The sequence below is a fragment of the Citrus sinensis genome, chromosome 2, assembly GCF_022201045.2.
Source record: "Citrus sinensis cultivar Valencia sweet orange chromosome 2, DVS_A1.0, whole genome shotgun sequence".
Taxonomy (NCBI): domain Eukaryota; kingdom Viridiplantae; phylum Streptophyta; class Magnoliopsida; order Sapindales; family Rutaceae; genus Citrus; species Citrus sinensis.
In genome coordinates, this window is record NC_068557.1 from 16796870 (window position 1) to 16822596 (window position 25727).

General features: G+C 35.9%; 2 protein-coding genes and 1 non-coding gene across 3 annotated transcripts; 2 read left to right on the top strand and 1 right to left on the bottom strand.

Annotated features, from left to right (window-relative positions):
- The first annotated feature begins 2584 nt into the window (after positions 1-2584).
- On the top strand, positions 2585-3544 carry LOC127900300 (uncharacterized). Its single transcript, XM_052434926.1, has 2 exons — positions 2585-2877; positions 3130-3544. The coding sequence occupies exons 1-2, from the start codon at positions 2585-2587 to the stop codon at positions 3542-3544; spliced, it is 708 nt and encodes a 235-aa protein (XP_052290886.1).
- LOC112495823 (small nucleolar RNA R71) lies at positions 2969-3075 on the bottom strand. Its single transcript, XR_008052696.1, has one exon. It is a non-coding gene; the product is annotated as a small nucleolar RNA R71 (small nucleolar RNA).
- A 459-nt stretch (positions 3545-4003) lies between the features above and the next one.
- Positions 4004-5164, top strand: LOC127900301 (uncharacterized). Its single transcript, XM_052434927.1, has one exon. It carries the CDS (start codon positions 4004-4006, stop codon positions 5162-5164), a length of 1161 nt encoding a protein of 386 aa, XP_052290887.1.
- The last annotated feature ends 20563 nt before the right edge of the window (positions 5165-25727 follow it).

Consider the following 25727-nt stretch of genomic DNA (forward strand, 5'->3'; position numbering starts at 1 on the left):
ATCCACTTAACTATTCTTCATAAAATTGATGAGCCCAAAAGATCGCGTTGACAACACAAAATGACCTTGCACAGATATCTTAAATGTGTCTCCTTAACCTTTAACCACTCGAACATGTCAAAGATAATTGATGGTTTCCAACAATTACTAAAACAAATTCTATTTCAAAGGTCATCAGGTCCCTTTAGGCCCCAAATTGTGATAATAAAGAATTGAGTTAAAATCAAGAGTAATTACACATGCCTTGATCTCCAAGCCAAGATTATTTTGCTCATTCAATCAATTTGACAATTCAAATTTGAACCATAAGAAAAGAACTTGTCTATCCAATTATTGAAAAAATTATGTTAGAAAGTTGGATAATAGCTTTTGTATGCTTGTGTTAGTGATATGCCTTAAAGGCCAATCGAGTGGCGCTTGCTTTTAGGGAATTATTGTATTTGATTAGTATTTTAATATTTATAAAATGACAAAATTTAGTCCAAGAAGTAAAATAGTTACGGAACACAATCTCGATATTGTCAAGAATATGAAACATGTATCCTTTGTAATATAATTCTAAAATAGTTTCTAGTGGTAGATTTATGATTGGACATTGAAAATTTCTATAAACACTAGTATATGTTATGACTCTTTTATGGTATGCTTACTAAAATGGATGGTAAGTTTCATATCATTGACATGATATACCAAGTCAAACACATAGCTACTTGTTGTAAGAACAAGTTTACTTAACTTGACCTAATAATAATAAGTCATATGGTATTGAGTGTTAATAGCTTATTATACATTGCAATAGATACTATATTTAATAATGGTCTTTAGACATGAGGCATCACAGATGTCTTGTACATAGACATTTATGATATGTGAAAGCATAAGAATTGATTCCGAATCAAGGAAGAGATTCAGCTGTAGCTATCATGGTTAGTTATGTATGGAGACAAGTGTACGACCAATATGAAATTCATCACTTTGTAACAAACAAAAAGGATATCCCCTATAAGTTAATATGAATTGGCATGAGAAATCATTGGGTAAGGTGAAATGTATTTGAAGGATTTCAAATTATATTTTTCATGTCAAGTTCATTTACATTTATTTTGAGATAAAGCATAAGTGCTTAACACTCTAAACCAGAAGCCATGCTTTCCTCTGAGCATGGATGATGAAAAGACTAGGACATAGAGAAACAATTAGAAGAGGTTCTATAGATCCAGCAATTCTTGTTATTTGGATGGTTATGAAATATTGTTAGGTGTTATTCATGACTTATAGAAACCTTAACATCATTATTGTTCAATGATATTAGCAATGCATCTTAATGTCACGGGATGATAATTTTGCGCAGCAAAGTCCCGTGCGGCACTTGAGCGACCTTAGCGCGTGAGTCACCAAGTAAGCCTTGATTACTCCCCAAACAAGCCAAGCACACACACTTGTAGAAAATGTTATAGGAAGCAAGAGTAGGATGGCCAAGTATGATTGTATTATACACACTTAGAAAGATTACAAGGGTGTTTGTACAAGAGAGCTTGTGTGCTAGATGTGTTGTGTGGGTGTGTTGGTGGTACAAATGATGGGTGCTCACTCTTATTTATAGGGGGTGGAGTGCTTAATTCTAGAGAACTCTACTAAAAGTGGCAAAATATTTAGGGACCCAAGTGGTGAGTCCTAGAATGTTCTAGTGAATGAGTAATATGTAGAGAGTTCTAGATCTTGGGCCGGACTTGGGTTGCTAATCGCACCACGGCTAGTTAGTTGTCTTGGTGGTTCATTTCTAAGTTAACCCCACTTCTAAGTGTACCTGCCTTGAGTACTAAGTGAGCTTGCGTGCGCAAATTAACCTCCAATCGTAGCGATAGCTGCGGATGCAAATTTATTCTACCCATTGCTACAGCACTTATTGTAACAACTGGTACTAATTTGGTAAACAACAGTCATCCCATTAGGAGAGTTTGATCATTTTACTACTATATTCTCAATTGAATCTTAGACACATTCAACTCAGTTTATTTCATTACAATATTTTTTTATTTTCATCTCTCACAATTATTAGTTACATAGAATTATTTGATAATTGTTTGTTTCAGTCCTTAATTGATTTGCATTATTGTGATTTGCTTTAGCATTTCGAGTAACATCAATCCCTGTGGAGACGATCTTGAATACTCATCACTTTATTACTTGTTGTGTATACTTGCACATTGGCATTGATAATAATTGCTTATAGAAATTTACCAACAAGTTTTTGGCGCCGTTGCCGGGGGTTGATTGTTTATTTTTGAAGTGTGAAGTAAATCTTGATAGCGCCAAATTTGATTTGATTCATTCTATTTATTGGTAGATCGGTACATGCATGCGCAAAGACAGATTTGTGGCATTCCAATTCGATCATGAGATTGAAAGGACTGCCAGGAAACTACGAAGAGAACAAAGGAATTAAGAAATTGCTTCAAGCATGAATAATTTACAGGATGCACAAAATTTGAATCCTCACGGGCCTCTACAACCAGTCAACATTCAAGAATAACAGAATGAACATGCTAACGGGAGACAGCCAGGCAACAACAATATTATTTACATGGCTGATGATAGAGACAAAGTTATAAGAGATTACGCTGTACTAACTTCGCAAGTTGTACACCCTGGGATCGTCAAACCTGAGGTAGAAGCAGCAAATTTTGAGTTAAAACCAGTGATGTTTCAAATGTTACAAACAGTGGGACAATTCAGTGGATTGCCTAATGAAGATCCTCATCTCCATCTCAAATTATTCTTGGAAGTGAGTGATGCTTTCAAGATTGCTGGAGCAACACAAACTGCCTTAAGGCTGAGGCTCTTCCCTTATTCTTTAAGAGATCGAGCAAGAGCATGGTTAAATTCGTTACCATCTGATTCCATCACTACATGGAATGAATTGGCTGATAAGTTCTTAATGAAATATTTCCCACCGAAAAAAAATGCAAAGTTGCGGAATGAGATTACTTCATTCCACCAACTTGAAGATAAAAGTCTGTATGAGGCTTGGGAAAGATTCAAGGAATTGCTCAGAAGGTGTCCTTATCATAGTATCCCTTGTTGCATTCAATTAGAAACTTTCTACAATGGGTTGAATCCGAGTACAAGGTTAATGGTGGATGCTTCAGCAAATGGAGCTCTATTATCCAAATCTTACACTGAAGCCTATGAAATTCTGGAAAGAATAGCCAACAATAATTACCAATGGCCTTCAGCCAGGCAACCAGCAGCAAGAGGATCAGTAGGGGTACATAACATTGATGCAATTACAGCCTTATCAGCTCAAGTAACCTCATTGACTAACATGGTAAAAGCCATGACAGCTGTTCCAGCAATAGTAAAGCCAGTTACTGAATTTTCTTGTGTCTACTGTGGTGAAGAACATGATTTTGATAATTATCCTGGAAATCCAGCCTCAGTAAACTATGTGGGTAACTTCAATCTACAACCTCAGAACAACCCATATTCAAATACTTACAACCCAGGCTGGAAACAACACCTAAATTTTTCATGGAGCAGTTAGAATCGAAATGCTCCAGCATTCAATGGACATAATAGAAACACACAGCCACCTGGTTTTCATCAGTAGAGTCAAGGGCAAAAACAAATCAGTCAGGATCCAATCACTTCATTAGAAACACTGATCAATGAGTATATTGCAAAGAATGAAGCAATTGTGCAGAGTTAAGCTGTATCCTTAAGAAACCTTGCGAACCAAATGAGACAACTAGCTACAACAATAAGTAGCAGAACTCAAGGGAGCCTGTCTAGCAACACAGAAGATCCTAGGAGAGAGAGCAAGGAACACTGCAAGGTAATTAGTTTGAGATCTGGAAAAAATGTTGATATACTAGTTGAGATAACTAAAAAGGGGATGGAATGCAATTAAGCACAAAAACCAACTCAAAAGGGAAGTGTGCTACAGAAAAATCCCCATCAAGACACTGAATTATTAGGCCAAGCTACAACAACTGCAGAAGAAATGCAATCAGATCATGCTGAAAAGGAAGCTGCCATACCAGTAGCCACAACCTGCACCACCCTAAACAAACAAAGTTTGGTACCTCCTGAATCTAATCAGCAGTTTAGACATCCACCACCTTTCCCTCAAAGGTTCCAGAAGCAAAAACAAGACAAGCAGTTCAGCAAATTCCTGGAAGTGCTGAAGCAACTACACATAAATATACCTTTTGTAGAAGCTTTAGAACAAATGCCAAATTATGTGAAATTTCTAAAAGATATCTTAGCACGAAAAAGAAGGCTGGGAGAGTTTGAAACTGTTGCTTTAACACAGGAGAACAGTCATATGCTCCAGAGTAAAATTCCCACAAAATTGAAAGATCCAGGGAGTTTTACAATACCTTGCTCTGTAGGGACAAGGTATGCTGGCAGAGCACTTTGTGACTTGGGAGCTAGCATTAATTTGATGCCATTATATGTATTTAAACAGCTTGGAGTAGGGGAATGCAGACCAACAACAGTCACTCTGCAATTGGCTGACAGATCTCATGCATACCCTGAAGGAAAAATAGAGGATGTACTGGTGAAGGTTGATAAATTCATCTTTCCAGTGGATTTCATTGTACTGGATTTTAAAGCTGATAAAGAGGTACCCATTATACTTGGAAGACCTTTCCTAGCAACTGGAAAGACTCTGATAGATGTTCATAAAGAAGAGCTCACAATAAGAGTGAATAATCAGCAAGTCACATTTAATGTACTAGAAGCTATGAGAAACCCTGATGAAGTAGAAGACTACAACTTCCTGAGTGTAGTGGATTTTATTGTAGCAGACAGAATGGATAGATGCTGCAGTAAAGCATTTGACAGAGTCAATACCTTTGATGATGCAGAAGAGGAAGATGTTGCAGCAATTCAGACAGATTGGATGGAAGAAAAACAATCGGATAGGCACACCAGGTTTATTGAGCATTTGAATCTTTTAGACAGGGAAGTAAAAATAGCTTTACCATCTATTGAATCACCTCCTAGTCTTGAATTGAAATTATTATCTTCACATTTAAAATATGCTTATCTTGGTCAAAATAACACACTGTCTGTAATCATCTCTTCTACTTTGGATGCATGTCAAGAACAAAGTTTAGTAGATTTACTTAGAAAATACAGAAGAGCAATTGGATGAACCATGGCAGATATAAAGGGGATAAGCCCATCAATTTGCATGCATAAAATTCTGCTAGAAGATTGCTCCAGCAATTCAGTTGAGCACCAGAGAAGGTTGAACCCTATCATGAAAGAAGTGGTGAAGAAGAAAATCATCAAATGGTTAGATGCTGGAATCATATACCCAATATCAGACAGTTCATGGGTGAGCCCAGTTCAATGTGTTCCCAAGAAATGAGGGATAACAGTAATGGCTAATGAGAAGAATGAACTTATTCCTACAAGGACAGTGACTGGATGGAGAGTATGTATGGATTACAGGAAGCTCAAAAAAGCCACAAGAAAAGACCATTTCCCACTTCCATTCATAGATCAGATGTTGGACAGACTTGCTGGAAAACAGTACTACCGTTTCTTATATGGGTATTGAGGCTACAACCAGATTGCTATAACTCCAGAGGATCAGGAGAAGACTACATTTACTTGTCCTTATAGAACATTTGCCTTCAGAAGAATGCCATTTGGGCTATGTAATGCTCCAGCAACTTTTCAGAGATGCATGATGTCTATATTTTCTGAAATGGTAGAGCAAACTTTGGAAGTTTTCATGGATGACTTCTCAGTTTTTGGGGAAACATACAATGATTGTTTACACAACTTAGAAGAAGTTCTTAAAAGATGTGAGATGACCAACTTAGTACTCAATTGGGAAAAGTGCCATTTCATGGTGCAAGAATGAATAATGCTGGGTCACAAAATATCCAAGGATGGTATTGAGGTAGATAAAGCCAAGATAGAGGTAATAGATAAACTGCCACCAGTGTTAGGAGTTTTTTGGGTCATGCTGGATTCTACAGAAGATTCATTAAGGATTTCTCCAAGGTAGCTAAGCCTCTGTGTTCATTACTGGAGCATGACCAACCATTTCACTTTGACACAAAGTGCCTTAAAGCATTTGGAGAACTAAAGAAAGCTCTGATCACTGCTCCAGTAGTTATATCTCCAGATTGGACTTTACCATTTGAATTGATGTGTGATGATAGTGATCATTCTGTGGGGGCAGTATTGGGGCAAAGAAAGGATAAGGTTTTTCATTCCATATACTATGCAAGCAAAACGTTTACTCCAACTCAGATCAATTACACCACTACAGAGAAAGAGTTACTAGCAGTAGTTTTTGCTTTTGACAAATTCAGAGCTTACCTGGTGGGTACCAAAGTAACTGTTTACACAAACCATACAGCCATCAAATATTTAATTTCAAAGAAGGATGCCAAACTAAGACTAATCCGATGGATCTTATTGGTTCAAGAATTTAATCTGGAAATTGAAGATAGAAAGGGGACTGAGAATCAAGTGGCAGACCACTTGTCACGGCTGGAAGCAGACACTAGTACAATGACAAGGAAGGGCATCACCGAAACTTTTCCTGATGAACAGCTGTTGGTAATACAGCAATCACAGATGCTACAGCAATCAGAACCTCCATGGTATGCAGACTTGGCTAACTACTTAGTAAGTGGGTTGCTACCACCTGAGCTGAAGTTTCAAGAGAAAAAGAAATTTCTTCATGATGTTAGAAGTTATCAGTGGGATGACCCACATTTATATAAGCTATGCTCAGATCAAGTAATAAGAAGATGTGTTGCAACAGAAGAAATGCCTCAAATACTGGAGTCATGTCATGCTGCAGCATATGAAGGACATTTTGGTGGTCACAGAACAGCTGCCAAAGTTATGCAATCGGGTTATTATTGGCCCACTATCTTTAAAGATGCTTATGAATTTGTTAAATGTTGTGACAGGTGTCAAAGGATAGGGAACATAACTAGCAGACATGAGATGCCATTGACTAACATACTGGAAGTAGAAGTTTTCGATGTTTGGGGAATAGATTTCATGGGACCTTTTCCCCCATACTTTGGGAACTTATATATCCTTATTGCTGTAGATTATGTCTCTAAGTGGGTAGAAGCTGCAGCACTACCTACCAATGATGCTAAAACAATGGTGACTTTTCTTCAAAAAAATATTTTCTCCAGGTTTGGCACTCCTAGAGCAATTATTAGTGATGAAGGCACACATTTTTGCAACAAAATCTTTGCTGCAGCAATGATGAAAAGTGTCCAACAGAGAAATTAAAAAGATCTTAGAAAAAGTGGTGAACCCAACAAGGAAGGATTGATTTTTACATTTGCATGACACTCTATGGGCTTACAAAACAACATACAAAACTCCACTCGGCATGTCTTCTTACCAAATTGTTTATGACAAAGCATGTCATTTGCCACTAGAGCTAGAGCACAAAGCCCATTGGGCACTGGAGAAATTAAATTGGGATATGCATGCTGCAGCAGAGCAAAGAAAACTTCAATTTTGTGAGCTTGATGAATTATGACTATTTTCATATGAAAATGCAAGAATCTATAAAGAGATAACAAAACACTGGCAACAAGCATATTCAACACAGGAAATTCACCCCTGGTCAATTAATGTTGCTCCACAACACAAGACTAAGATTGTTTCCGGGAAAACTCAAGTCACGATGGTTTGGCCCGTTTAAGCTGTTACAATCTTACCCTCATGGAGTTGTTGATCTTCTAGATGAACAAACAGGCCACGAGTTCAAGGTTAATGGGCACAGGGTTAAGCATTACATACATCCAGCAGCAGAATGTTCAAAGGAGGTGTTACTCCTTAAAGAACCCAGCTATTGAGCAAAGATAGAAGGTCAGGCTGAAAGACCTTAAATCAAGCGCTTCATGGGAGGCAGCCCATTGAGGAGACAGCCACTTCAAACCAATTTTGATATCCTTTGGTTTTATGGACAGCTCTCCCTCTTTACTATTTTATTTAATCTTGTTTTTCCATGTTAACCATTTATTTTTTTTATCCTTTTCCATTATGGCATACTTTAGTTTCACTTCAATTTGATATATCTATGTCTTTTAATAATTTTAGGCTTGAATTTAGTAAGTGTGACAATTGAATTCTATATTGACACGTGAGAATGCATGGTGGCAGAATTTAGAGGTGAACCACGTGTCAGAAGCTTTTAGTGGGGAGTATAGATCCGTGCTTAGAATAAACGAATGGGTGTTGCAGCAGCTAATTGTACCGTTACAGTAAATTAAAAGCTGGAGCCTTTCACTTATCGTTGGAGATAAAATCATGACAGATGGATGCATGGATATGGATAAAAATTGCGGAAACAAATCTCCGAAAATAGAGCTTTAAATGCACTGGCCGATGATTTTGGGATATGCACATTTAATTCAAAATATTTTATTCCCTTAATTATTTCAAGTTACCGTAGTTATCTCCAATTAAAAGTCCACTATAAAAAGGAGTCACTGTGCTTAGTACTTTACGCCATTATTCCCCATCTCCTTCGCAAAATCCAACTCTCATAATTCTTAACCTCTTCTTCTCTTTTTACTCTCAGGAACAGTAACCTCAATTTATTACTGCTACAGCAATGCCGAGATACAAGAAAACAGCAAGCCGCCTCAAAGATCCGTCACGATTCCAGAGTTATCACGCTGAAGAAAAATATGAAGAATTCATAGAGCCACGTCGAATTCGGGAAGAAAAAGGGTTTCAATTCCCAGACCAACTCACGGGAATTGTACAAACCATTCATAATGCTGTGGCAAAGCGAGGATGGCTAGAGTTTTGCAACCACCCTTGAGATCCTGTGCTGCCTGTTGTCAAAGAATTTTACGTCAATTTGGTAAGCCCTGATCAGCACAACGTATGGGTAAGAAATACACTTGTCCCATTAGACTCTTGTGTTATCAATACTTTCTATAACTTACCTGCTGAAATTGCCTGTGAGTATGCTAAGTTGCGTGATAAGTTGACCCCGAAAAAGTGGAATACCATTTTCAAAACTTTTACTATCGAAGAGGCATCATGGGTTAACGAGGAAGGACATGTAGTTAATAGGATAGATTTGACACCTATTGCTAAGGTGTGGGTGAAATTTCTGAAATCTAGGCTTATGCCCACCACTCACACCACTACAGTTTTTCAAGAGAGGTTGGTCTTGTTATATGTTATTGTTGGAGGGTTTCCCATAGATGTGGGTAGCATCATTGCACAAGAAATCTGAGATTGTGTAGTCAAAACTCACCGAACTGCTGCCTTGCTATTTCCCTCTCTTGTCACTAGCATTTGTGTAGTTTCAGGTATTCGTCTTGACGCCAGAGATGAACGTGTAAAAAATGATGGTGCCTTTACGGCACGTACCATTGAGAGAGTTGCTGGTGAGAGTGCTGGAACAACCACCGAACCAGCTGTTGTCACTGGAGCAAGACGAGCTATTGGGTTAGAACAGACAATCCAGGAACTCAGCAATAGTATAACTCAATGTGTAGAAGCCCAACAGAGGGAAAATGATCGATTTTGGAGCTATCTACAGCACCTGGATAACCAACTACACTAATTTGCTCTGTACATGAAACGCACTCACCGGAACTTCCCTGATGCACTGCTCCAGCAGTTCAATTTTGACACCAGCACCACAGGTGCTCTAGCAGCAGCCAGTGAAGAAGCCACTGCTTCAGATGAACCAACAGAGGAAGCTGCCACTGAGCCACAAGCATCAGTCGACTTAGAAGAGGCTGAGCCATCTGACCCACCTGAGGACGAAGGTGACAAGTCTGAGACTGATAGCTCACCCTCAGAGGCAGAAGACAACTCAGAAAAAGAAAGTGAGGAACTAACCGTCCCAGCTCAACCTAAAACCAAAAAGAAACACATTATTCAAGAAGAAAAGGAAGAAGACCCTAAAGAGGAACCCTCTATTCCAGTTTTTGCGAGTAAGAGCAAGGATAAGAGTAAAGCTAAATTGGCAACCCCTCCAGCCTCTGAAGATGAAATGGAGCGAGTCGATGCTGAGCTGGCTGCTGCAGCAGCCAGAGCTATGCCTACATCTGAGCAAGCCAAGCAACTACTTGCGGTTATTGCTGCCATCACTGCTGAGGGCCAGGCAGCTGATGCATTGACCCCAAAGCCTCCACAACAAACTCCTAGCCAGCCTATCCGCACTAGTCCAAGACAATCCAGCAAAAGAAAAAGCAGTACGTCTAAAGGTACCGCTACAGCAACCCCAGCCACCACTCCTCTCACCAGCCCCGCAACGAAAAAGACAAAGACATTGCCAGCCACCTCCCCCAAAGCTTCACCAAAGGATAAGCTGCGCAGTGCATCAAAGAAGCGCTAATGAGCAACATGTCCTGTGCTGCAGTCCCCACCCCAGGGGAGTACTCTTTCTTTACTAGTTCATTTCAGTTAAAAAAAACAAAAAAAGCTTTACTAGTTTATTGTTTGTCCATTTGTGAGTTGTTGTTATGTATGCTTGTGAGGACACATAATCTCTTAAGTTTGGGGAGGTTATTGCCGAATGCATGTGATTTATGTTTTATGTATGTGTTTATGTCTGTGTTGTGTGAAGCTCTGTTATCTAGTATTTGTGTATAGATTTAAATACCTAATGAAGATAAATTGAGTGTTATTAAGTATTATGAGAGTGCCAAGTAGAGATAAGTTATAGATGAAAGTGACATTCTGTCCTGACACTTAGACTTTGGTTAAATTGTATGAGACTACTAGAGCAAAGCCAGAAGAATAGAACAGATCCTAAGTTTGGGGGGAGAAGCACGTTTGATTAACTGTGATTTCTATGAAATACAATATGTTCCAATGGCTCAAGTTGCTGAGTAAACCAGATCTGAATATGTACCCTATATGCAGAATTGTGTTCAAAGGTAGTAAGAGTTATGAGCAATGTTGTAGCACTGTTAAAATATATATATATATATATCCTCTGTCTAAGACATCAAGTAGCCAAGTCTGTTCATGAGCCCCATGTTTAGCCTTGAGTAAAAGATATCTCTAGATAAGATTACATTATAGTTACTGCTGCAGCAACTCTGATCTGGGCATGGTTTGAGTAATTGGGTGTCATCATTACAAGTGATTGACATTCACATGAAAAATAAATGTTACAGTGAGGAGGTTGATGACTCTCTAATTTAGCAATATTAGAACAATCACAGTTTGAATATGTGAAATTTATGCTACCCCTTTTATGAATAAAGTATATCACTGCTGAAATTTCTGCAATTCATTGGTGATGTTACACCATATCTGGAATTTAATCAAAATAGCACACACACACTATGGACAGAAAGAAGCTTAAGTCTAGAACTGATTTACTATGGGCATTTTGTATGATTGGGATTGAGATCTGAAGGTGGAAGAATCTTTACAAATTGGATAAAAGAGCTAAAGTTGTGTGCATGTTTGTTTGCAGGAAATATTAGTATATGTCATTACTTGAGGGCAAGCAATGGTTTAAGTTTGGGGGTGTGATAACTCTAGAAAATGAGAGTTATTACATCAATTGTAGACTTGAATCAAGGTCACTTAGAGAACCAATAAGGTGTTTTTATTACATTTTGGGTACCTTTTGTATAAACATTAATTTTAGTTGAGTTTTAATAAGTATTGATTGAATCATAGTAATTTGTGCTAAAAACAGGTTTTAAATTGTAGGTTTTAAATTTGTGAGAGGATGTTGAGACATTAGAAGAGCAAGAGGAGGAAGGAAGATGGCCACAAAAGAAGTAAAGCACAATCGGGAATAAAAAAATGTTGTAGCGGCTGTCAGAGCAACTAGTGCTGTAGCAATTTGGGAGCAGTGCGGGAGAAAATTTAAGTGCGAGTCAACCATAAAGTCGCGATCTGCAGGTTTCCTAATTTAAACACATGCACGCTCATGGGCTTTGGTTTTAACCTAATTTGCAATATAAAAAGGAGGCGTGCACCACATAGAAGGGCGGCAAGGAATTATCATTAGAGTAATTAGACAGAACGAAGGAGAAGAAGATCAGAATTGAAGAGTGTTGTTTCGGCAACATTGGACAATCATGCAGAATTGACTGTTCTTTTATGTTGTTATGGTAATTCTGTAGCATTATACTCTAGTAGTTTTTATGAATACAACTGTTTTTTCGGTTGACCACCCATTTAATAGTTTTAGTTAAGACAGAGCAGCAAAAGGGCATGTCTTAGCGGACATTATTAGAGTATTATTTGTTCTTAAGTCGAGTTTCCTGGATTAGGTTATCTTGAATCCCATAAGGGCAATACTTGAAGTTAAGATTTGTGACACTCTAGACATAGGTGTTCACCTTGTAGGGTAGAGAGATTAAATGTTATAATGCCATACTATAAAGATATGAGCAACTGGTCATTGTTAGTAGATTTAAATGAATGAGATTTCCAACATGCGATAGCTGCGGATGCAAATTTATTCTACCCATTGCTGCAACACTTATTGTAACAACTGGTACTAATTTGGTAAACAACAGTCATCCCATTAGGAGAGTTTGATCATTCAACTACTATATTCTCAATTGAATCTTACACACATTCAACTCAGTTTATTTCATTACAATATTGTTTTATTTTCATCTCTCACAATTATTAGTTACATAGAATTATTTGATAATTGTTTGTTTCGGTCCTTAATTGATTTGCATTATTGTGATTTGCTTTAGCATTTCGAGTAACATCAATCCCTGTGGAGACGATCTTGAATACTCATCACTTTATTACTTGTTGTGTATACTTGCACATTGGGATTGATAATAATTGCTTATAGAAATTTAACAACGCTTGCTTTGCCCGCTCTTACCGCTTGAAGGCTTTTTCTGTCCCTATTCCTTGCGGTTGCGGCCTTTGTCCTTCTGGCCCTCTCCCCCACCTTTACTGTGGCTAGGCCTCTTATCTTTGGGCTAGACGAAGTAATCGGAAAGTGATTCCGCAATGGCAATGGCATCGTCGAGAGTTTGCACGCCATGCTTATCAAGCTCCGTCTTGGCCCAATCTTTAAGGCCGTCTTGAAAGTAGAAGAGAGAGTCCTTATCGGACATGTCGGAAATCTCAAGCATAAGGGTGGTGAAGTCGTTGATGTAATCGCTGACGCTATCCGTTTGCTTGAGCCGACATAACCGCACTCGTGCTTCCTTCTCCGCATTACTCGGGGCAAAATGCTTGCGGAGTTCTTGCTGAAATTCGGCGCATGTGCTGATGGCGCAAATGCCCTTGCCCATCTTACCGTGTTTTCGCCGCCACCATAGTTGTGCAGCGCCTCGGAGGAATGTAGGTGCGGTGCCTACCTTTGATGCCTCGTCATGAACACCCATGGCATTGAAATATTGCTCTAGCCCAAAGAGGAAGTTATCCACCACAACGGCGTTGTGCGCACCATCATCAGTATTGGGCTTGGGCACGTCAATGGGCGCGCATCACTCGAGCTTGCGGGAACCGCAGTCGGGCTAGGTGTGAGTGTGCGCTTGTGCCAAGCCCAGTCCGAGCGGACCTCATCGACCTCCGCACGGACTGAATGCAACTCATTTTACACAAAGCTACGCAAATTGAGCAGCTCGTCATGGAACGCTCGAAACTCCCCTCGGAGGGAGTCGGCTTGGTCTTGCACGAGGGCTTTGGTGGCGACCGTGAATTCGCCATACTCACACTCAAGGCCATCGACTCGCTCCTCTAATGTATCAAGGGTGTCTTGGGCAGAAGCCATTGAAGTTTCGAGCGTGGCAACACAAGGTTCCAATTCATCCATAGAAGGGGCTTTGGACTTACCTCGGGACTTTGGCTGTCCGCGTCATCCCTCCTCGCGGCCACGAGCTTGCTCCGGTACCTCCGCACCGAGTGTGCCCTCTTGCAATGTTCTGGAAGGATTGGCCATCGTCTCCGAGCTAGCTTGCGGGTGGGTGCAAACCGTAACTCTGATACCACTTGTCACGGGTGTTAGCCTAAAGGGCTATACATAATGTAATTTTGATGATAACAAACATATGTATTAAGTGATTTAATAAATATTGTATTTCACATTTTCACTAGTTTTTGAAGGGTAATATTTATGCAAGTGAATCAAGTGAAATCAAGCTCGAGACATTCAACGGACAACGGCAAAATCAAGAATAAAGTTTAGAACTCAACGGATAAATTAGTGCGATAAATTCTTGTAAAGCCGGTATAATTTAATTGATGCATGATTTAGCATTTGAAAAGCTCAAGAGATAAATTTAATTAATTACTTTTTATAAACTAAAAGGTTTTATTTTTATAAGATAAAGTACCTTGTGGTTTTGAGTAATTTGGACTTAAATATAAAGTTTTGAAATATTTGATTTTAATAAGTATTATTATTAAATTTCGGAGTTGGACGTTTTTACAAACATTTGAAATGTTTTGGGCCATACTATAATGTATGAATATTTTGGACTAAAGTGAAAGGTTTTGAGAACTTTGAAGAATATGGGCATTATGTTGAAAAGGACCTTTTTGCGAAATAATAATATCTTTGGGGTCATATCATAATTTTAGAAAGTTTTGGAAAGACAATTATTCTTAGGAAATTCTGAAATTGGATCTATTTAGAAAATTTTATGACGTTTTGGGCTGTAGTATAATTATAAAAAGTTTTGGGCCAACGTATAATTTTAGTGAACAGTGTTATTGTAGTAAAATTCAAAAATAACGGTAATATCACTGTTCCTGAGCGGCTAGCCAGATAAATCAAGCGGCTAACCGCTTGGGCGCTGGAATTTGCCTATAACGGCTAGTTTTCGGGCTTTAACTATAAAAACTCAACTCAAACTTCATTCTAAGATTAAATACAAGGAAAAACAAGATCATATAACATATATTGAGCTTCCATTTCGCAAATCATCATTTATTGAATCATCATTGAGCTATAATTTGTTATCTACTCTTAAAGAGAGTTTCATTGTTGTGATTTTCATTTCTCATCAAATTGTGAGTGTACAAGTGTGAGAAACACTTGGGGTGAAGAAATTGGGGAGATAATCTCTTGTTGTAAAGGTCCATTGACACCTTGGAAGTCAATTGTAAACATTTGAAGCCTTGGGAGGTTTGGATAGTGAAATCTCAAGCCGGGTGTGCTTGGAGGCGTGGACGTAGGCGAGGATAGCCGAACCACGTAAAAATCCTTGTGTTTGTTTTCTCTTCCCTTACTCTTTTAATATTGTGCTTGATTGAATTTATTGTTTTTTATTTGATTAAGGCATATAGATTAAATTGTTGTGCGAATTGTATTGCATAATTTTAAAATCCCAATTCACCCCCCTCTTGGGTTGCATAACTTGCATTTCATTTGGTATCAGAGCAAGGTGCTCTTGTGCAGACTTAACCATCTAGAGTTAAAGATCAATGGCAACCCATAATGACTCAACTTTTAAGGAAAGACAATCTACAATTAGACCACCATTCTTTGATGGTAATGACTACCCATATTGGAAAACTAGGATGAGAATTTATTTACAAGCTTTAGATTATGAAATTTGGGAAATTGTTTGTGATGGTCCATTTATGCCTTTGACTAAAAACGAAGTCGGGGAAAATATTCCAAAACCTTCACGAGAATGGAATGAATTGGAAAAGAGAAGAGCTTCTCTAAATTCCAAAGCTATGAATGCCTTATTTTGTGCACTAGATAAGAAAGAGTTTCATAGAGTATCTAGTTGTGAAAGTGCTAATGAAATTTGGCACAAACTTGAAGTTGTTTATGAAGGCACGAATCAAGTGAAAGAGTCTAAAATTAATAGGTACACTCGACAATATGAATTGTTTCAAATGGAACAAAATGAGAGTGTGTATTCTATGTATACTAGATTTACGGACATAGTGAACACTCTAGGAGCCCTAGGAAATACCTTTTCAAATAGCGAGAAAGTTAAGAAAATCATTAGGTCGCTACCTAAGGAATGAAGACCAAAAAGGACTGCCATTGAGGAAGCCAAAGATTTAAATATTTTACCTATTGATGATTTAATTGGTTCTCTTATTTCTTATGAGGAAGACTTGGCAACCGAAAAAGGCCATGAGGAGAAGAAGAAAAGCATTGCTCTCAAAGCCTTGAAACATGAAAGTGATGAGGAAAGCGAGCTGGATGAGGAGGAGATAGATATGCTGGCTAGGAGGTTTAGAAAACTTTTTAAGAAATTCAGTGAGCGAAGAAAATTTAGAGACCTCAAGAACCAAAAGGAGAAGAAGGAAGTAATCAAATGTTATGAGTGCAAGAAGCCTGGTCATATAAGAACGGAATGCCCTCTTCTCAACAAGCCCAAGAAGAGAGCAATGGTAGCCACATGGGATGATAGCGATGAGGAAACAAGTGATGATGAAAAACATCAAGAAATGACAAATCTAGCTCTCATGGCAATTGGAGATGAATCGGATGATGAACTTGATGAGGTAAATGATCTTTCTACTTATGATGAATTATATGATGCTTTTAAAGAATTGCATGATAATTGGATAAAAATTGGTAAAAAGAATGCATGTCTTAAAAAGAAAATGGTAAAGCTCACAAATGAGAATGAATCTCTAAGTGTAAAGATTACATGCCTAGAATTAGATAATAAAACATTGCATGATAGAGTTGCATTATTAAATGAGAAACCTAGCACTTCACATGAGCATCTAGAATTATATGTAGATAACTTGAAAAATGAAAAGGATGCTTTACAAAAATGCAATGATTCATTAAATGAAAAGATTAAAGGACTAGAGTTAGATAATAAAATATTGCATGACAGAATTGCATCATTTAAATGCAAACAAAGTACTTCATATGAGCATGAGAAATCACATGTTGATGAATTAATGAAAGAAAATGAAGTGCTTAAGAAGAAGAGCAATGAGCTAAATTAAATTGTGTTAAAATTCACAAATGAGCAAAAGATGTTGGATAACTTGCTTAATTCACAAAAATGTGTGTTTGATAAAGGAGGTATTGGTTATAAGCCAAATTTGAAACAAAAATATTATAAGAGTTATTTTATTAAAACTACCTCCATTAATGATAAAATTGTATGTCATTATTGCAATCAAAATGGTCACATCAAGCTTAGATGTCCGGTTAAAAGAAATGCATATTATGGAGTAACATGTATTTGAGTTCCAAAAGGAACTATTGTTAACACTCAATGACCCAAGAATATTTGGGTACCAAAGCACACAACTTGAATATTTTTTGTAGGCACCATAATCAAGGAATGGCGGAGAGTTCCTTGATAAAAGCTTATGAGAATAATCACTTGATCATGGTGTAAGCAAAAATGATGAGACAATATGATTTAATTGTTTTGGTAACAATTATTGCCTTATTGATTATAAAGTGATGGTCTTTTAAGCTTAGTAAGTATTTAATAATTCATTTGGTATCATGTTGAGTGAATCATGAAAAATGGATGGTAGCTTGAATTTGTGAAAGTATACTTGTATGTTTACATGATTGAATTATCATTGTGTTTAACATTGAGTGCTTTATCATGATGCATGGTTATATATATATGATGATAGCTTGTCAACTCATCATGATTGATTTGTTTGATTTTAATGATTATGTAATGCAAACATGATAAATGAGTGATATGCTTATTAATCTTTGAATGCATATATGTTTCATGATTGAAGTAAAATTTATACATGATGGATGGATTATTAGTTTGAATTAATCATCTTTTAGATGTTTAAAATCATGAATCATGCATTAAATTGGCTCTTGAGATGTTTCGGGATCACAAAATGGTTACGGGATTGATCGAAACTAGCCGGAAAGCAACTATTGTGCAGATGGACAGCCACCAGGCGGCTAGCCGCTTGGTCACGGGTTGGGTGTTTTTTTTTTGCTTCTTCTTCTTCACTTGTTATTTTTCTGCACTTGTTCTCTCTTTCATCCAAAACCGTAAACCACCCATCCATTTTTATGCCCAAATCAATCATTCAAACTAAAACCCATGCATCTCATCTTCGTTAATCACTTCTCCATAATCTTTTCTTCACTTGTTCTTCACTCATTTCTTTTTCTCTCTCACGCGTGAATAGTGCCTCTCCATTTTCTTTCTCAAATCTCTTCATCTTTCACTCATTTTCTTGTTAAAATCAATCACTCAAATCATTATTCATTCATTACTCCTTCAATTTTCACTCTCAAAACTTGATTTCATCATCTCTCCACATAAAACCCAAAATCGAAAACCTAACTTACCCATTTCATTCTCTTCCAATTTAAGCTCTTTTTAGCCCACTTTTGATCCAATCAACACCATCTATTATCTTAAATGATCTCTTGGATCCATATAATCGGTTTAAAATCATGCATTTCACTCATTATTTTACAAAACCGAATTTGTGCACTTTGGGTATTTTAAATTACCACTTCCATAGTGTGCTCTCCTTATGGATTTTACCATCGTTCCTTATTATATTATGCACGTACATTTTCATATGCATAATTGTTTTAATTGTGGATTACGGATGATGGTTGTTTAATATTTGGATAATTTATATTTGGATGATATTTTCTGAATTCTTAGAATGAATATGACTCTTTGGATTAATTGCATGCTTTATTTTTATATGCTTCTTGATTAATCATTGAGATATTCTTTTTGGTATAAGCATGGATTTATAGTACTTTCGATGATTGATGATTATACGTGTGTTGCTTGATGAATTAATGGAGTTGTTGGTTTGTTATAATTGTTTCAGCTTATATGGAAGTGTTTTTAACCATGTTGTATATTTAAGGATTTGTTCATTTTAAGGGGAGACTCTGCCGAAATTTTTGCTCGCGCAAAATTAGTAATATCTTTATCGAATTATTTTTTATGTTCTTGTTTCGATTGCATCGATCTATTTTTTTATGAAGGAGGAGATAAATATGATATGTTTTTGGATAATATCATTTTGGTTAAATTTTTTAATTGGCCATATATTTAGGGGGAGCATACAATATGATTTTGGATAATATGTATTATGAGCATTCTTTTGATGGCGTGATGATTCATGATCATTTTATGGTTAATTGGATGTTTGGTTATTATATGTTTCTTGATTAACCATTGACCTATTATCGATTTTCGCATGAATTTCTAGTAATTTTGATGATGAAGGGGGAGGAGTCATGTATTTTGAATATGAAGAAATATAATATGTATTTTGATCTTAAAGTATTTGTTCATATTTTTGAAATATTCAGGGGGAGTTTTTGTTTTGAATTTGATTTATACGTTTAATTATATATGTCATGTATTAAGGGGGAGTATAAATGTCAAAATAGATGAGATGTTTGTCATCATCAAAAAGGGGGAGATTGTTAGCCTAAAGGGCTATACATAATGTAATTTTGATGATAACAAACATATGTATTAAGTGATTTAATAAATATTGTATTTCACATTTTCACTAGTTTTTGAAGGGTAATATTTATGCAAGTGAATCAAGTGAAATCAAGCTCAAGACACTCAACGGACAACGGTGAAATCAAGAATAAAGTTTAGAGCTCAACGGATAAATTAGTGCGATAAATTCTTGTAAAGCCGGTATAATTTAATTGATGCATGATTTAGCATTTGAAAAGCTCAAGAGATAAATTTAATTAATTACTTTTTATAAACTAAAAGGTTTTATTTTTATAAGATAAAGTACCTTGTGGTTTTGAGTAATTTGGACTTAAATATAAAGTTTTGAAATATTTGATTTTAATAAGTATTATTATTAAATTTCGGAGTTGGACGTTTTTACAAACATTTGAAATGTTTTGGGCCATACTATAATGTATGAATATTTTGGACTAAAGTGAAAGGTTTTGAGAACTTTGAAGAATATGGGCATTATGTTGAAAAGGACCTTTTTGCGAAATAATAATATCTTTGGGGTCATATCATAATTTTAGAAAGTTTTGGAAAGACAATTATTCTTAGGAAATTCTGAAATTGGATCTATTTGCAAAGTTTTATGACGTTTTGGGTCGTAATATAATTATAAAAAGTTTTGGGCCAAAGTATAATTTTAGTAAACAGTGTTACTGTAGAAAACAACGGTAATATCACTGTTCCTGAGTGGCTAGCCAGATAAATCAAGCGGCTAACCGCTTGGGCGCGGGAATTTGCCTATAACGGCTAGTTTACGGGCTTTAACTATAAAAACTCAACTCAAACTTCATTCTAAGATTAAATACAAGGAAAAACAAGATCATATAACATATATTGAGCTTCCATTTCACAAATCATCATTTATTGAATCATCATTGAGCTATAATTTGTTATCTACTCTTAAAGAGAGTTTCATTGTTGTGATTTTCATTTCTCATCAAATTGTGAGTGTACAAGTGTGAGAAACACTTGGGGTGAAGAGATTGGGGAGATAATCTCTTGTTGTAAAGGTCCATTGACACCTTAGAAGTCAATTGTAAACATTTGAAGCCTTGGGAGGTTTGGATAGTGAAATCTCAAGCCGGGTGTGCTTGGAGGCGTGGACGTAGGCGAGGATAGCCGAACCACGTAAAAATCCTTGTGTTTGTTTTCTCTTCCCTTACTCTTTTAATATTGTGCTTGATTGAATTTATTGTTTTTTATTTGATTAAGGCATATAGATTAAATTGTTGTGCGAATTGTATTGCATAATTTTAAAATCCCAATTCACCCCCCCTATTGGGTTGCATAACTTGCATTTCAACGGGATGATAATTTTGCGCAGCAAAGTCCCGTGCGACACTTGAGCGACCTTAGCGCGTGAGTCGCCAAGTAAGCCTTGATTACTCCCCAAATAAGCCAAGCACAAACACTTGTAGAAAATGTTATGGGAAACAAGAGTAGGATGCCCAAGTATGATTGTATTATACACACTTAGAAAGATTACAATGATGTTTGTACAAGAGAGCTTGTGTGCTAGATGTGTTGTGTGGGTGTGTTGGTGGTGCAAATGATGGGTGCTCACTCCTATTTATAGGGGGTGGAGTGCTTAATTCTAGAGAACTCTACTACAAGTGGCAAAATATTTAGGGACCCAAGTGGTGAGTCCTAGAATGTTCTAGTGAATGAGTAATATGTAGAGAGTTCTAGATCTTGGGCCGGACTTGGGTTGCTAATCGCACCACTGCTAGTTAGTTGTCTTGGTGGCCCATTTCTAAGTTAACCCCACTTCTAAGTGTACCCGCCTTGAGTACTAAGCGAGCCTGCGTGCGTAAATTAACCTCCAATCATAGAGTTTTGAGCGGCCCGTGACATTAAGGTCATTAGAAAAGTTCTAATTGATAACAAAAAATCGTAGCATCTTTTAATGAATAAGAGTTATCATTAAAATAGTTTTACTACCTTGTAACAAAGAACCTAAAAGGTCACATTCATAATAGAAATGAAAAAAGAGTTACTAGAAAATGAGAAGTTAAATTTCTTAATTTTAAGAAAATTGGTATTTATGTTATAATTTATTAAAAAATGAATATGTATCTTAAATATGATTTAAGATAGAAAATTTGATGTTTCATAAACCGTTTAAGGAACAAAATAAATTTCATAAATTTTTAATCAAACATTGGGTTTGAGATCAATCATGTAAAAAGACCATATTGGACATGTTTCGGTTCATAAATGATTATGAACTTTTAGACCAATTTTGGATACAGAATTTTGGGCTTTTATTGGACCTAATATGGATTAGGAAAAAGCATAAAAACATGTCACAAAAATAAGCTCAAGATCAAGTAATATTTAAGCTATTTATTTATTCAAAATTAATTTGATTAAAAAAATTATTGAAATGATAATGTTTGGTGCCATTATTGAAAAGATAGTGTCAGCTTTACTTGGTGGAATGAATGATTATGAACTAACATTCATATTTCTTTATTATCTCTTTCATTTCAAAATGAAATTTGGTGATTCCAAATCCTATGGACTCTTGTGAGATTTCTAAGTGTAGATTGATTAGAGGCATCAAAATTGGGGTTGTTTTAAGAATCTCAAATCACACAAAAATAGAAGATGTTCGTGTAATGGTCTATTTCCTGGACAATTTTTGTAACTTTTTGTTTTTGGTCCTTTTCTCCTATCTCATGAAGTTATTTCAGAAACTACAAGTAAGATAATTAAACTTCAATCTTTCCTCTTAATTTTCATTTTTGAATGAAGCTGATCTGAGATTTTAGAGCTTTTGCCATTCATTTTAATTTTATTGTGCAGAAGTTGCGTTTTCAAGAACCTTATAGACAAATGTTATCCTTCAGCTTGTTGAAAGTAGTATTAGACATGGCAAAAGTTCACAGGACATATTATACAACGCAATAAAAACTATTGTTGGGTCGATTTTTATTGGGTTAGGCCAATGGGTCAACTCATTACAATGGATTTCATAAGGAATCCGATTTGAGTTTAAGATCAAAAGTCAATTTCACTCATTACTCATTAACATTTATTATACAATTTAATAAATTTTATAACTCAATTTATAAATTTTTAAAGAAAAAAATAAACTTTAAAATGACTACTTATGTAAAGTTATGATAAATCGTAAAATTTATAGATACGTATTGTAAAATTTGTAGCCATCACTGTACAATTGCATCTTCTTATGCAATTAAAATCTCTTTTTATAATTTTTTCCTCCTAAGATTTTAATCAATGTATAGAAATAAATAATTAATTTTTTTACATTTTTTTATGATGTTAAACATGAGAATATTAATATTTTCTTTTGTTTGGTATTATTTTTTTAAAGAGCTTTGATTTACAAATTACTATTTTTGCTTCTAACTAAAGATATAATATTGAAATAATGGGTTAAATAAGTCGGTTCGTGTAATACAATAATAATAATGAATGGGTTCGTACTCTCATTTTTGATCAAATAAATAAATAAATAAATTTAGATATATGTTATTTAATACGATGTAATAAGAGCAAGATATGAAATTGTTTAAACACGACCTATTATTAGTCCTAACCATCATCAATTGGCTCTTGCATTTAGCGTCAATTGTTTCATTAAGAAATGTCTTCGGGGGTTCCGGTCAACGAACATTGATAGTAATGAAAGAGACAAGATTTCTCTATCAACTTTTTAGAACCATCCAAAGTGAAATCGACAAACTTAGATGACCTTGACTTGGGTTCCCAGCTTCCAGCTGGTGCAACTATTAACACATTACCACTTAAATTGCTTCATCGTCCTAATTATTATTACATTATTATTTTTTTACCGGATATGCTACGTTTTCTTATATGTTTATTTTCGAATGCAACATTTTTTCAATGAAGGAAGAAGTTGGAACTCAGAGAGAAGTTCTTCGAAACAAATCTTGGTGAAAATTTGAAAAAGAATCAAACTTTTATTTTTGGGTAAACAGTTCAAAATTGAAGGTAGAAAAGGACAAGATAATTTGGGAGATTTTCTATAAGAATATTACTTTAAATTTCGATCCCAAGTAAAAGACAACTTTTAAAAAAACTTCACAAATAATTAAATTTTTTTGATGTTCCTAGAACATTAATCTTTATTTATTTACTATTTACTACACCCTTCACATGCATATTAATTTTTTAAAAAACACTGCTTTCTCAATTCATTTGGAGATGCATAGCTAAAAAAAATGCATGGAAATTTAAAAATAGTACACGTGTCATTGCATTAGACGTTGTTGTTAATTTGAGTAGAAAACATGAGGATACCATCCACTGGATGGTGGAAAAACAAACTAAGCAAGTAGACATATCCAAAATGTAGAAAGCTGCTAAAATAAATTAATAGGGTTAATAAAGTTTGCAAGATGGGAGTCCTGTGAATTAAATGAGACAACGATGCAGAGAAAAACGACACAGTGGAGGCAATTGCTGTTGGGTCCATCTCATTTGGTGGCCCGAGCCCAAGTTTTATTAATTTGGGCATTTAAGTAATTAAAAGAAATAAATTAGGATTATGTGAAAATTATCATGAAATTTGGCTTTAAAAAGTAATGGGCAGCACTAATTAGGAAATCTCAAAAGACAAGTGGAGAAAAAAAAGATGAGAAAGAAGAAAGAACAGTGACCCAATATTATATTTGAGGCTTGAATTTCAATTTTTGGTTGGACGATCGAAAGGCAAAAAAAGTAAGTGGAGAAAAAAAGACGATAGAGAGAAAAGAGAATAGTGACGCAAAAGTATTGGGCAGTCCTAATTATGAAATCACAAAAACAAGTGGAGAAGAAAAATATGAGAAAGAGAAGAGAGAACAACAAGGGCAGCCCTAATTACGAAATCACAAAAAACGAATGGAGAAGAAAAGACGAGAGACAACAGTGACACAACATTATATTTAGGGCTTGAATTTCAATTGTTGATTGGACGATCAGAATGCAAAATTAACTCCGTTTTCTCTCAAATTTTGAGGGTAAATTCCTGATATCGCCCTCTACAATTCCACTTGACTTGATTTTTATTTTATCTTTTCATTGGTTATTATTTGAGATACCTACTTATTAGACAGATAATTATTAGACTGTTGTTGTAACCTAAATTTGTGTTATAATCTCATTAATATAGTCGAAGATTATATCATATTACGGTCCCATGATTTTTCTAATTTTGGATTTTCCACGTAAAAATCTGTATATCTTATAGTTGATTTTTGCTTTGAATTGCTTTGATTTATTTTTCTCCTTATTTATTTGTAATACACTTCTTATTTTAATCACACAAAGAGGGAAATAGTTTTATTTTTTCTTAATTTACAGCTGGTTGTGGTACTCTCTTTCCCAACAATTGCCTAAGCATCCGTTGAAAAATGCCTGTGGCAGCAAATGTATGTCAAATGTAGCTACTTGTCCATGGACGGAAAAAACATTTTGAATTGTTTCGAAATGGTGAGTAGAAGAGAAAGATTTCAGAGAAGAATCATCAGAAGATGGTCTGATAACACCTACCACCTACGATATTCATTATCTATGCAAATTTGTCACGCATTTTTCTTCCACAGTGCTCTGCCAGAGATAACATAACATTTGGCAGTTTGCTCTGTGCTGGACAAACTCTTGCGTCAGCTGGAGAAAGATTTGAACTCGGGTTCTTTTCCTCAGCTAATAGCTCTGAGGCTGAGGGTATCCCAATATATGTAGGATTATGGTATTACAAGTCATATCCAAGAATATTTTGTGGATTGCCAATAGAGATAAACCCCTTCCGTACAACGGTGGAGTTTTAGCTATTGCAGAAGATGGCAAGCTCAAGTTATTAGATGAAAATGGAATTCCATATTGGTATACAGAAGTTGAACGTTCATCACCTCTACGCAGAGTGGCCAAGCTCATGGATTCTGGAAACTTCGTTCTACAAGATGATCAGGTTGGAATAAGTCTATGGGAGAGCTTCAAACACCCAACGGATACATTTCTTGCCGGCACGTATATGGCTGAAAATCTTTCTTCGACTTCATGGGCAGGTCAAGACGATCCAAAGCCTGGGAATTTCACTTTTAAGATGGATCAAGGAGAAAATCAGTACCAAATCACGAAACCGTTTATTTGGTATTGGAGAATTGCAGAGCTGCAGGATGTCTTTAGCCCAGATGAAATTATTCCTTATCAAATATTATACTTGTTATCAAATTTCAGCCAGAGTGTCAATCCCGCCGGTAAGAAATATGTCCATAATAACTTAACTGTTACCCCAATAGACTATTCCAGAACGAGGTTGATCATGAATTGCACTGG

Excerpts from the sequence above, each read along its gene's own strand:
- LOC127900300 (XM_052434926.1), top strand. The coding sequence starts at position 2,585 with ATGGCTGATGATAGAGACAAAGTTATAAGAGATTACGCTGTACTAACT. Across the intron at positions 2,878-3,129 it reads AGAGATCGAGCAAGAGCATG|GTTAATGGTGGATGCTTCAG; the intron begins GTTAAATTCGTT and ends TCCGAGTACAAG.
- LOC127900301 (XM_052434927.1), top strand. The coding sequence starts at position 4,004 with ATGCAATCAGATCATGCTGAAAAGGAAGCTGCCATACCAGTAGCCACA.